Source organism: Salvia splendens, chromosome 11 (assembly GCF_004379255.2).
Source record: "Salvia splendens isolate huo1 chromosome 11, SspV2, whole genome shotgun sequence".
Classification (NCBI taxonomy): domain Eukaryota; kingdom Viridiplantae; phylum Streptophyta; class Magnoliopsida; order Lamiales; family Lamiaceae; genus Salvia; species Salvia splendens.
In genome coordinates, this window is record NC_056042.1 from 12,583,296 (window position 1) to 12,597,096 (window position 13,801).

Genomic DNA, 13,801 nt, shown 5'->3' on the forward strand with positions numbered 1-13,801 from the left:
TGAGTAATAAATGCTGTTAAACTTAAACAATTAAAATGGGCTATAATACACAATTAAATACCAACTAACTATATGCCTCTAGAAATGTAAAGAAAGTTACAACATGAGAATCAGCAAGACAAATAGGCGTAGAAGAAGATCCCCTTTATATCATTTGAAAGAATAGTGTCCAATTCTTTCAAACTAGACTTCTACTCGCATCTTTATGAATATACCCTCAAACATCAAGAACTTTCTCTTACCTGCTATTGCAATCTTTTGTTAATCAAATGTGAAACAAATGAAAGCATAGCAAAATTTAAACAATTAGCCAGCAATAGTAGACTAATTTTCCACCTTCCTCTAAACAAAAAGAGAGATCATTGATCCAAAAGGAAAGGAGTTACCATTGAGACAGCGAAGGAAGAAGCATTTTGGCTGAGTTCCATATTAAAGATCCAAGTCAAGAGTTTTTGGAGCGTTCCTGTGATGATGCGTAGATGCGGTAGGCAGCTATGCACATTGTCGCATTACCAATCACAGTCAAAGCTGCTTGAAGAGCCACCAAGATCTAAAATTATGCAGAATATGTGGTTATAATGGCAGACATTCCACAAGTCCAAGTATTGAAATTGACAAACAAAATCAGCTACATGTAAAGTGTAAATCAAATTTTAGTAGAGAAGTAGGCTGGATTTAGAGGAGGCATCTCAAATATTCAAGCACTTTCACAACTCATACGGTTTGAACACATTATTTACTATCTTTATAAGCTCTCAAAAATAAGCTTTGCCACACATACTCTTAGCATAAGAAATTAAGTGGCATTCTCTTCCAACTTGAATTATCGGTCGACATAAGAAACTCTGACCAACACACTTTAAATTCCACCCGAGAGTCAGAAGGCAGAACGTCTGACTTCAAAAAAATTTGAATTTATTTTGGCCTAGTTTTGACGAAAGAGTTGTTTCCTAGTTCTGAAGATGTTGTCTTATTGAGGAGATCATTCGGGATATTCAGAACTTGGAGACATGGGAAAAGTCCATACGAGCTATAGAACGACAAAACTTTGTGAAATATGCAAAGTTCATACCTCAAGCGACTCTGCGTTGTAAAAGAAATGCCATGTACAAGCACAAAGTGCTCCACCTAACAAGGGTACCTACACAAATTGATAGAGGTTTGAAAATCAAAATTGTCACCCACATTACTGCATTAGTATGTGATCAAGATCAACCATTTTCATGTCCAACAAAGCTCGTGCATTGATTGATGAACTAAATTTGTTATAAATTGACACTATACAAAATATAAATTGAAGCTAAGACCATAAACTGAAATTCTCTATAATTAACCCTAACACATTTAACAATTGGGGCTAATGAAATACAGAATAATGCTACTGAAATTGGGGAAAAGAATACTTAACCATTCCCCAAGAGAGACCCTTCCAAGATTGATAACCAGATTTCTCGCCGTACTGCCACACCAAAGCCATTGCAGTAGCCCTTGAATCCAATTACATCTCAATCGAATCAGATACGTCTTAAATTTCAATGGAATTCATAGGAAGTTAAATTTACCACTCGACGACGCTGGAAACGTGAACAGCCCAGGTGGAGAGAGAGAGGGCGTTGGGTGGCTCAGTGAGAATCGGAAACTCAGCAGCGGAGGAGGGTCCGGCGAGGGACATTATGGTAATTCCAGCAGCTCCGATTAAGACGCCTGTGGCCCCACGGCTAAACATGACCTTTTTAGCCTCGAGTTTGGATGGAGGAAGCGGTGACTCCAATTTTGGGAGAGAGAATTGTTTTGGAAGGGAGACACAGTTTATCATTACCATTTTTCAAGAATTGGAAACAAGAAGAAGAAGAAAAGAAATGATAACGCATGTTTCTCAGTTATATTCACCTTTCACATGCTAAATATCAATATCTACTAAATTCATTTTATTTAATAAGTTTTTCATTTTCTTCAATTAAATCCTTCGGCCGGCTGTCCTACCCATTGAAATGCCTACAAATCAATGTAGAAAATAGTTATTGAGCTCACTTGTGGATACCCTTGGCAATTACCAAAAAAAAATACTCCCTCCGTCCGTGAAATGTTGTCCAGTTTTGTCATTTCAGTCCATCCGCGAAATGTTGTTCACTTTGATTTTTTTCATTTTTGGTAAATGATCCCCACTTTCCACTAACTCATTACACTCACATTCTGTTTCAAAACCAATATATAAATGTGGGACCAACTTTCCACTCACTTTTTTTCATATTTCTTAAAATTCGTGTCAAGTTAAACATGGACAACATTTTATAGACGGAGGGAGGGAGTAATGTAAATGTGATGGTCTAAAATACAGAGAATAAGTTACACTACGGAAAATTTCTGAAATGGGTCGAAATTAGAATATATGGGAAGGCTTTTTTTAGTGAAAACGAATTCGGCACACTTTTTCTACTTTTTAGTTGAGTTGGAAATGATGTTATTTTGAAATAAATTCTTATGAGCCCAATACTTTAATTTCCTTCTTCTTCAAGCCCATTCCATTTTTGACTTATCTTTTAAAATGGCCAATTAGGCCACAGCAACAGCTCCTGCTGCGTCGCCACATTGGTGGTGTTTTGCCGGCTGAGGGAGCATTGGCACTGGCATCGGTTGCGAATAGCAGCGACGAGCCTAGGTGAAAAGCGGAGATCACCGGCTCTGGATTTGGATCTCCTGAGGGACGTTGCTTGAGAAGAAGAAGTGATTTGGGGTAAGAAGAGTTTTGGTTGTAGTAGTTTTTATTTCGGGCTAATGGGATAATGATTTTAGTATTGGCCAACTTGCTTAATTTTATCATTGGGACAAAGGATAATGTGTTGGGTTGGAGTAATTTTCTTGAAATAGTTGAAAATTTTGGGCTGTCATTATTCATGTTGGGCAAAGATAAATAATTTGAATGCTTGGCCGATGGAGAGGAAGCTCCTGCCCTATTAAATCTTTTGGAGCTCGACCGCGAAAATTTTAATGGAGATGAACAAGACATTCTAAAGTCACGGAAATTTTCTGAATTTATTAAGAGAGATCGATGGGTAAGATTGAATATCTCGCAGGATCATGCATTCCAATATATTTATTTCTCGAGATTGATGTGTGCACTTTAATTGTTTTTTTCAAAAGGGTTGCCTTCGTGCGCAAGTTAAGATCGGACGAGACGTTTGAGTTAAGGAAAATTTAAGCTTTTGAGGTGGGCTTTATTATTTAAACTCTTTAATTTCCATAGATATGAGTATTATGCTATAAGTGTGATTTAAATGTTATGTCATGTCGTATTCTTATATTTTGAATTGCCTATCTGATTGTCTAGTAGGATGTTATCCTACTAGACTTTTATGGTTAACGAATTCGGGTCTAACTAGGGTTTGATCCCCCCTACTTAAGCTAGTGCACTAATGGGGATCGTGAGCAGGCTTTTGGGTTGGCCGGTCCAGTGATCGAGTTTGTGGCCACATTCTCGTTGCACATGATGGTTCAGATGTGTTATATGATGATGATGATGATGTTGTTGTTGTCTGTGCAGACACCTTTTACGATGGAAATGATTTTAGTGTTTTTCGGTATTTTTTTAAGTAAAACCCGAGATTCACTCAACGGGAAATGACCCTGCTATTTAAAGGGAAATTGCAATTTTATCCTATGGAACCCTAATTGCCACCAAATAGCATAAAATTCATTTTCATTTGCCACACTCGAAATCCATCTTATATATAAGCAAGTCGTCTCACTTTGAAACTTGCAACTCACTACAAGGAAAATCACAAAAAGCCGACTACATGTAAAATTCACCTAAAGAACATTCATTATTGAAACTTAATTGCCGCCGTCCATATTTGTAATCTTAGATCATGCAATAAATATAGTGGTTCATATGGATGTGTCATACTTTGGTATTGATTGTGTTTTGTGTTGGTTCTTTGGTGTCAAAATTTATGAACTGGATTTGACGGTCTTTAACACATTCATCTCTCAATGCGTCTGCGTGATTTACGGCATCATGGGAGTTCAAATTCACGGCAGCGATAGTGGTGGCCTAGTCAACGGTGGTAAGTGTAGAATTATACATTTGTTGTTCCTCTGAATAAAAATAAAAAAAATCCATAGAATTCAATTCTCAATTAATTCGTTAGGTGCTTCAGGCCGTCAAAATGTAGGCAGGGTCAGGTTGGAGAGAATAGATCGGTCGCGTCATGTGATAGGGAAAAGGTCATTCTTCTTGTTGCCTTGAAGGATTTGGTGGCACATGGTTGGAAATCGGATAATGGTTTCCGAGCAGGCTACTTAACTCAAACTGAGGAATGTCTGAAACATGAATTTCATACCACTGATTAAAGCGGAACCACAAATTAAGTCGAAAATCACATCATAATAGAAGAACTATACCCTCTCTCAACTATCCTAGCTCGTAGTGGGGTGGGTTTCAACGCACATAATGACTTTAAGATCGAATGTAGTGATGAGAAATGGGAGCAAATCGTTCAGGTTGTGCTTTACATATAATGGTAGATGAATCATTTAATTTTTTAAGTACAATTAATCATACTATGTTGTAAACATAGTGATACGCTCGGATTTTGCACTGTTTTAAGGCCATTATTTGATCCGTTTTGAGTGTCAAAGTTGCATTACACTACTAGAAAATTAGCCTAACACTACACTAAATTTGTGGCACTTTTTTAAAACTGCCACTACAGATAGTCACTCAATACACCAACCTTTAGCCACACTTATATCCTAAACTAATATTGCATCTCCAAATAAATGCCTTGAAGAGATTCACGTAGTGGCACTTGTGCCAAGTGTCATACTGTATAATAGGTATAATGTATTTTGAAAAAAAATATAAGAAATGAATAAAAGAAAAAAACAAGAAAAAGGAAATTAAAAAAAAGAAGAAGAAAGGAGAAGTAACTCCCTCTAGAAATTACGGGAAAAAATAACTCCATCTCTCCATCTCTTCCCCTCTTTCTCTCTTCTTCTTCAAGGTAAATCCCCAATTGAAACTTAACAACCCTAGCTCTCTCATTCTCGGCGTTAGTTCGAAAATTTCCCGTCGCCGTCTCCTGATTCTGCGATTCAGCGCCGTCGCCCTCTCTCTTCTCTCTCGAATCTGTCGCCGCCCCTCCGCCAAATTTCCACTCTCGGCGAGCATCACTGCCGTCGCTCCTTTCCTCACGACGGAGAGTCATCACCAGTTGCTCCCCGGCGTTTAGCAGCGCCGCGCGACTGTCGCGGTTCAGAGGTGGGCTCGTGAAATTGGGGTTGGAAATTTTAGGTTAGGTCTTTTTTAATGTTGCTAAATTTTGTTTCTTCTTAACCTCGATATGAAGTTAAGTTATGCAGATTGTGATTCTTTTCTGTATTTCAGTTTCGATGAATTGAGATTTCTCCATTTTAATTTGTTTCAAAAGTCGACCTTTCCTCCTCTTTTCTTTTGCCTCTTCATGGTGTGGAGGTCGAGGTTGTGACTAGAGCAAAGATCATAATGAACAGTTCTACCATTGGTTTCTTAACGAGTGGAAAATTATTTAACTGATTTATTTCGTTGAGTGTAGATTGCGCTAGTTAGGATTATAATATAAGTATCAATTTAACTGCTTGAATAGCCTGTCAATATAATTATTTCATACTTGAGAGTTGAGACTGTTGCATACTATTTGTTTGCTAGAACTTTGTCTAAGTACTTTCAAGATCATGAGTTTGGGTTGATTATTTGCACGATTCCTAGATTACTTATAATTAAATAAAGTTTGTTAAAACTGATGATGATAATCCTGAAATAGGGTATAACAGAGGCTCAGTAGGAGGTCGTGTGGCGGGGAACGAAAGGTCATTTCTACCATCAGCCCCATTTCAAATGAGTCAAATGGATATGGAATACGAATACATAATCTGGAACAGATTGCATACGATGCTGTTTTACGAGCTTTCAAAGCACAATCTGATGCACTCACATGGGTATATTCTGCTACATGTTTATCAATTATAAGTTATGTCTTTACTATGTTTGGGAAGACTGTCTCATCGGATTGGATTTGGCTGTTTCTTGATATATTTGTTTCTCATGAGAAAGAGGGTCTTATAACAGAATTGAGGAAGGAACTCAGGGTGTCAGATGATGAGTATCGGAACTACTTAGTCAGGTCAATGGTGATGACCTCATTCGCAGGATCAGAGAGTGGAGGGAGGCAGGTGGTAACCGAAATATAGCCCCCAGTCAGCATATAAACAACCAGTTACCAAGTCCTACAATTTCAGCTTCTCGTAATATGTTGAGCACTTTTGGAATAGATTAGCACTTTATAATTTTTAGTACTAGTTTTGTTTGTGTAGTTTAAGTCAAAGATGACCAACACTTAATATTGTTTAGTTTGTGTGTTCAAACACGTTACATTTTTGTGTAAAATCATCTGATGGTTTGAATATTATTCAAATAGTTGTCATTTTATTTGAGTGAGTAGTTTATTAAATTTGAAGGATTAAAATGAATTTATAAATATTTGAAGGATAAAAATATAAATTACAGAAATATGTAGGTGAAAAAAGTAAATTAAATAAAATGATGGAAAATTGTAATAATAAATATTTATTGGGGTATATTGTATATTTTTCCAAAAGTTAATGTAGTTTAAGAAAATATATCGTGGCATTTTCTAGTGACATTACACGTCATGTTTCATGGCACTTTTTGATTGCCATAATACAAGACCTATCCTTACACGTTACCTATAACTACAGCTACCGATAATGCACTTGCATGAAGTGCCATTACAGGCAAAGTGCCACAACAATAGTTTTCTAGTGGCAATTTTAGGTGTCATTAAAGGCTCATTTTCTAGTAGTGTTACATGTCCATTATTTGCATATTTTATCCAATTTGGTATTTTGATGTTTTTTTGTGAGAAATGTGCAAAATAGAGCAGAAAAAAGGCATAAAAAAGTCAAAATCTGGAAGTTGGAAAAGAAGTGCTACCCAGCAACCCGCTGGACCCAATGCAGCGGTCGCTAAAACCATTCCAGAAAGTTCTGACTCTTTCCAGCGGCCCGCTGGGCCTAGTTGCGCACGACAGCCTCTGTTCATACTCATTTTTCCGGTGATTCTGAAGTCCGATCAGGGAGTTCTACATGCCTGATCTATTGACCATTCTACGAAGGTTGCGCAAAGCTGTCAAGTGCAGAATTTATGCGGAAAAAATGAAGGAAAGAAGACATTACCTTGTGAAGCCAAATCTTTTCTTAACCTATGGAGTACGAAAATTCCATATTTGCTATTATTTGGAGGAAACTTTTTACCAAGTTTAAATCCTTTTCAAGCATATAAATACCCCAAAACCTAATTCATAATAGACACACATTCATAGCCTAGTTCATTACTCCTCCACCCCTAATCCTTCATCTATCATTCCATCCACCATTCTTAGAGATTGGAGCAAGGAAAGAGAAGACTAAAGTTTACTTTTTCTTTATGTTTTATACTTTAATTTGTAGTGTTTGCTATTTGTCCATGGGTAGCTAAACTATAAGAATTCTTGGGATGTGTTATTAACTTTTATTGGTTTATATAATTCCAGTTTTTGATATCCGTTTTGTTCATTACTTCGATTCTATTCTAAGTGTTGGATAATTGCTTCACATTTGAGTGACACATTCTGTGATGATCTATTGACTTGCAACATAATCTGAGAGGAGGTTTGCAAGTTAGAAGAGCTTGGTTGACGTTACAATTTGCTTCCCTTAAAACGACACTGTTAATTGAAAGCGAGAACATTAGGAGTCTTAGGAGCTTTTAGGAGTTATAAATATAACATTGGCTCCCTAGTGTATGTGATCTACTTTGTGCCGCATTGTAAATACTTATGTGACTCGTTCTAGTGAAATATGAATTGTGCTAGGGTATCATAACTGTGTTTTGTGGAAACCATAATTGTGAAAGCTCTATCCTTGGAATTTCACTCTTTTCCTAATTTACTTTGTTTATTTGCATGCTTTATTAATTTATTTTTATATAGTTAATTAGTTCAACTCAAAACTCTTGTTTCTCTAGATAGTATTTGATGCTTAGTACATGATAGTCGGTTGCAATTCTATTCCCTGAGTTTGACCGATACTAACTTTTAGCTATACTATTCATGCCTTACATACTTGCAAGTAGTTATAATGCTAAAAAAATAAGTGCATCACATACATGCATTAGTTCTAATTTACCCTGGTGTTTGATTATGTTACAGAAGGATGGCAATGCGAAGTACATGAGGAACAAGCCTTGGCCACATTGGGACAGCTGGAATGAGGTTTTTGGCAAGAAGTGCGCAATTGGTGGAAGGGCACTCGATTCTGCTGAGACTGTGAACAAATTGGCGTCTATGCAACGCAATGAACAAGAGAATTTCACTGAATTCATTGGGGCTTATTACCCTATGAGCTTTGAGGAGCTCTTTCCTGATGAAGTTCTCCCTGAAGGTATGAATCATAACGTCGATTCAGGAAGCAATACTAATGTCCCCAATATTCTCAATGTCCCAAATGTGCATGTTATCCCCAATGTTCCCAACACCCCCAAAGAAGCAAGTAGGAAATGCAAAGGCATCGACATAAAGTGATTGACTTGATGAAGCAAATGTGTGAAGACACTAATGAACATCTGAAGACATTGTCAACAAGTATTGGTTATGAGTTTGATCTCAGCACCAAGCTGGCTTAGGTATTCAATCAACTTGGTGTTGTGTCAGGTCTCACTTTGAAGCATAAGTTCCACGTTGGTCAGAAGTTGGTTAAGGAACCTGAGTTGATCTCTTTGGGGCTTCCTGAGATCGTACGCCCGGAGTATGTGATGTTCCTCTTGGACAAGGAAGAACTCATCTGAAATTCTCAAGAAGTTGGTTTACACTTTTTTTGTGTTGGCAGACCTTTTGTGTATTATATGTGGCTTGTTTTCTTAATATATATTACATGCATTTTTGTTGTGGATTTTATATGAAATGCTCACTTGAAGATCTTGCACTAAGATCAATGCATGGTTTATGTGTTCTGATAGTACCTTTTAGTGGGTTTTTGTAATTAAACTTTAGTATCATAATTTGGTACAATATTTAGGCTTTAATTGCATTTTGTGCAATACAGTTTCACCACGTACAATTGCATTGAAAACACATATCACAATTCACTTACTAATTATACAAATTAATATATTCATACCCAATCACTTTATACTACATAAACAATCAAAGCTGATTAAAGTAGTTCACATCTAATTCCAAAACATTATACGTGGCATAATTTCATAGAATTCGTGTGCCTATCATATAAGGCACCGAGGCAATTAACACATATATTTTGCATACCACATGTATGAGTCAAGTAAACACCCATTTAATACACATAAAGCTACTTTAACCATCTTTTGCATAACCATTCATCCACTAATATGGTAGAAAGGCAAAACGTAGTCAAGTGGGCATAAACAAATACTAATGTATAAACTACTTACCAGTACTAAGAGGCTGTTTTGTGGCTCTCTGGAAACGGGCTGCATGATGCGCTCGAACTCCTTCCTGACGAGAACTTAGGCAGATTCATTTGAGCTGGATCCATACGGCGTAGTGGTTGATTATCTGTTTTGGGCTTCTAGGGACAATCAAATGTGGTGCCAAGGTTGATGGGTGGAGCAGCTTTGGAAGAATGTCTATCAGCAGTTCCTGATTCGTCGATAAACAGTTTGCGCTTAACATTTGGACCACGTCTAACACATGGTGAGTTCACCTTGTCAAGATCCGTCGGAGATGCAGCAATCGGACCATGTGAATTACCAACTGACTCGGTGGTGTCTGATGGTATGACGATCATTGTCTCGTCATCTATGTCAACACCAGTTAGTCCGAAAATAGTGGCGACTAAGTAGTATTGTGGTTGGCTCGTTTCTGTAGTAGTAAGCACCCCCTAAGGGGTTTTTCTAAAACAATCATAGAGAATATAGATATAATGCATGAATGGGACCGTGAGTCTTATATAAATTTGTATTTCACTCTTCAAAATTACTAAAGTTTAGTCGTATACCTTCAGTAATTTCGACCAGGCAACCTCATCAGCTATCACCATGTTAGAATGGATCATCCAACGCACACCACGGGTCGCAACAATCTCGTCAAAGATAGTATAGCACGCTTTGAGTGAATCAAGCATGAGCTTGACAGTATTGATACAAATTTCAGTTACTTGTCATTCTTTAATGACCGATTCGAGAGCGAGGTTCATGACTAAGTTAGGGATTGCATTTACCCTTGATGGGGAACATAGACGATAGGAGTAGTCATCGAGTTTTTGAGACAATTTCCCATTGTAGAAAAATACTCTCTAAGTTTGAATAGTTAGATGCAGTGTTGGAAAACCCTAAATATGCAAGCAACTACAATGCAGTGGAGTGTTCTTTGTAGATATATATTGAAAGATTACCAAAAATGATTTAATGCAAATCACCAACTACCAGTGGTGTCGGTTGAAATATTTATTTCAAAAGCAACCACCACTTTGATATATTGCTTTATTAAACAATCTTCTATTATTGTTGGAGATCCCTTTATGGATGAGTATGGCAGCCGAGATTTCTCTTTCAAAGCTTAATTATAAAATTCCATATGTATTTCTAACAATCTTATTTTTTTTTCTTTTTAAATATGGATAGTGGAGATGACGTGCCCCACAATAGGAAACTAACTTTTTTCAAGATCTTTTCTGCAAAGAAGAACAAGGACCGTATTGCAACTGTAAGTGTTGTGGATTTGATAGTCACTATTACACACTTTCAGCAAGAGTTTCACTGATTTGAGCAACTAATAATAATGCATTTATGTTGAATCGTCTTGCTTAAGTATACCGCATACCGCCGGAGTGGGTTGGCGGGTATGGGAGCGACCTCCTTCCAATGCAAACTCATCATGTAGAATGATTTGGACCGGAGTGTTCGAGTTTTGAAGATCTCGAATGGCTGGTACTTTGTTACGGGATGAGATGAGTTTGTTCATGAGAACCGCATAACACACTCAGATTTTCTGACATTTATTCTAGTGGGACCAGGTCTCTTCGAAGTCCAATGTTATGACTTCACTAGCCGATATCCATGTTTGGATGATATTGATCGTAATATCTAACCATTTAATGAATAATGCCCTCAAATATTACCTAAATTGATTTACTTTCTCCATTGTGCAGCTAAGCTTGCAAAGGATATGGTTGGTGCATTCTGCCCCGACGTGGAGAGCTCGGACGACTATGAGCCATCCGAGAATGAGACTGAGACTAGGACTGATTCTGCCACTGATGAGAACTACGAACCTCAACTCGGTGCAATCAACATCAACGATCGCCCATCCTTTCTTATGGTCCTCACATTGAATATGTAGTCTTTTATATATTCATACATAAACAAGAGATACCTCTTGGTTTTTGGATGCAACATACTCGTACATCGGCCATTAAATCTATGGTTTAACTGACAACCGAGGAGAATATGTCCAAGATAACTTTGGCTAAATAAAAATCTAAGATTTGGGTTGAATATGGATGGCGTTGTTTCCGAGACCAGAACAATCTCAGTGAAGGTGTTCAATGTACCTTCCAACTAGTGGATGTGGGCGAGGTTCACTTCTATGACACATAAAAACGTTAGGATGTTGTCATGAAGTCTTTTGTAGTCAATTGGATTAGCCTAATGTAGCCTCGGTTATAATAGTATTCAGTGTTCGGTGCCGAATAAATAGGCCAATTTTCCCCGAGATGATCTTTTCAGTAATCTCTATGTTGTCTGTAATAGTTTGTGGTATCTTCATGTATGTCAAATAGACTAGATGCACTTCCGTTCGGTTTTTGCATTTTGTAATAATCTATGTTTATGCTTTATTTGCCAATTGCATTGATTCCATTATTAATCCAATGATTTTGTGTTTGTATGCCCTCAATAGCTCACATTTATACGGATTGACCCAACAGACTATACGCAACGATTTGGAATAAATAACAGCATCCAGAGCATAACACTGAACGATAATATAACATCAAACACAATTGTTAGGAAACGATTACAACAACAAAAAGTACAGTTCTTGCTGAAATTATTCACCATATCTACGTATTAAAATCAGCCTACAATGACTGAGCCAAATCATTCATTCTCATATTCCATGCATTACTAGTGTCACGACCGCACTAGCTAAGGATAGCATAGTCGGGGAACCGTGACTAGGGGTGGGGGTATAAGAAGCAGGGAAAGAAATAAGGGAAAATAAAATCAAACATTGGTTGCGAGACATGACTAATCAAGTGCTGATACATAGAAGAAAAGATACTCAATCATGAAATCTCGAGTAATTGTTTGTAAAAATTTCAAAATATCAGAGTTTGAACAAAATAGACCTGAGTCTTTTAAGATGCACAACGGAAGGAGATGAACGCGGTTCCATGTATGAAGACATGAACCTCCGAGAGTCAAAATCTGACTGAATTAAATGTTTTGTCTCAATAGCACTTCCTCCACCACTTCGCTGCTCAACCTGCACATTTAGAAATATATACAGGGCTGAGTACAAAGGTACTCAGTGAACACATTGCCGAAATATACACATATACGTTGAAAAATATTGTCATGCCATCACAGTAACACTCGGGGGTGTTTATTGAAAAGGAACCGAGCTTACTAAAAATATTCACATTGGGCTGCAGCCCCCTTTTTCATGTACTTAGCCATATCTGATCACATTGTGCCGTTGAGATGGTGTTCTCACACGGTCACCTTCCCTGCCCATCATGTCAGAGGTATCCTTGTGCCGGGAAGGTGGCCACCTTCCGCGGTTACCTTCTCTGCCGTTCCCGGTCAGAGGTATCCCGTGTACACTAGTCCGAGCGGGGACACCACCCTCACTGGGACCCGAATTCGACTTATATATCATCATTCATAATTCACTTGGCCTAAGCCAACAGATAGGCATCATACAAAAACATTTATGGCAAGACAACATCTTTAAAAGTCACGAACATGTGTTCGTGCATTCATAAAATACGATTTGTATTTTTAGTATAAGAAAGCTCACCTCGTGCGTTTAAATTCCACAACTTGAATTTAATTACTCCTTCCATCACTTGCTCGTAGAGATAGCCTTTAACTGATTCAAATAGATAATTTAACTGAACTCCAAATTCCTCTTCCCGTTCTATAACCCATATACCCAAGTTTATTTTGCTTCTGCTTACTCATCGAGCCTTCTTCATTTTTCTTTTCTTTCTCGGACTCTTTCATGTTCCTCCCTCCACAATGTTTTTTTTTCACTAATTTTCTAATATTCTCCCCATCTTTAATATCACTTTTCACTTTTTATATTACCATGAATAACATAACTTGACTCGTCCTCACCTATACACTACACACTACACACTACACATAGGCATGCACAAGGGTCGTAAACCGCCGGTTCCGGGCCCGAACCGGCGGTTCAAGGGTCGAGAAATTGCCGAACCTGAACCGGCCCGCCTAGCTCCCGGCGGTTTCGGTTCCGGTTTAAAAAACCAGCGGGTTACGCGGCGGTTCAAAACCGCCAGTTTTCGGCTTGAACCGCCTGTTCCGGGCCGGTTCGGCGGTTCGACGAATTTTTTTTTTTTTTTTGCATTTTTCAACTTTTCAATTTTAATCAAATTAAATTACACTTTTCAAGTTTGTTTTTGTATGCAATGTGAGTAAATAAAATTGAAAAAAATACGGCTAAAGTTACAATTTTATTGAAATTGCATGTTTACAAAT

The 13,801-nt window shown here is 37.7% G+C and overlaps 1 protein-coding gene and 2 long non-coding RNA genes across 7 annotated transcripts; 1 reads left to right on the forward strand and 2 right to left on the reverse strand.

The window, feature by feature from the left end:
• LOC121756267 (ycf49-like protein) lies at nucleotides 1-1,905 on the reverse strand. The gene is made up of 5 exons (XM_042151765.1): nucleotides 1,563-1,905; nucleotides 1,409-1,487; nucleotides 1,073-1,141; nucleotides 387-550; nucleotides 1-242 (listed from the first exon to the last, which is right to left on the reverse strand). Exons 1-4 carry the CDS (start codon nucleotides 1,820-1,822, stop codon nucleotides 443-445), a joined length of 516 nt encoding a protein of 171 aa, XP_042007699.1. The 5' UTR covers nucleotides 1,823-1,905; the 3' UTR covers nucleotides 1-242; nucleotides 387-442.
• Nucleotides 1,906-2,037: 132 nt separating this feature from the next.
• Nucleotides 2,038-6,461, forward strand: LOC121756270. Of its 5 annotated transcripts, none has more exons than XR_006040908.1 (3): nucleotides 2,038-3,053; nucleotides 3,142-4,064; nucleotides 5,802-6,461. It is a non-coding gene; the product is annotated as an uncharacterized LOC121756270 (long non-coding RNA). The 5 variants fall into 5 exon arrangements; XR_006040909.1 differs by having other exon boundaries at nucleotides 3,142-3,208; XR_006040906.1 differs by having other exon boundaries at nucleotides 2,038-2,734; nucleotides 2,908-4,064.
• Nucleotides 6,462-9,279: 2,818 nt separating this feature from the next.
• Nucleotides 9,280-10,462, reverse strand: LOC121756269. Its single transcript, XR_006040904.1, has 2 exons — nucleotides 10,072-10,462; nucleotides 9,280-9,967 (listed from the first exon to the last, which is right to left on the reverse strand). It is a non-coding gene; the product is annotated as an uncharacterized LOC121756269 (long non-coding RNA).
• Nucleotides 10,463-13,801: the final 3,339 nt, after the last annotated feature.

What these genes read in the sequence shown, in the direction of transcription:
- LOC121756267 (XM_042151765.1), bottom strand. Translation starts at nt 1,822, where the DNA reads ATGGTAATGATAAACTGTGTCTCCCTTCCAAAACAATTCTCTCTCCCA. An exon ending in AGGGTCTCTCTTGGGGAATG is followed by an intron (nt 1,142 to 1,408) that starts GTTAAGTATTCT and finishes CAATTTGTGTAG; the next exon opens with GTACCCTTGTTAGGTGGAGC. An exon ending in ACAACGCAGAGTCGCTTGAG is followed by an intron (nt 551 to 1,072) that starts GTATGAACTTTG and finishes GCATAATTTTAG; the next exon opens with ATCTTGGTGGCTCTTCAAGC.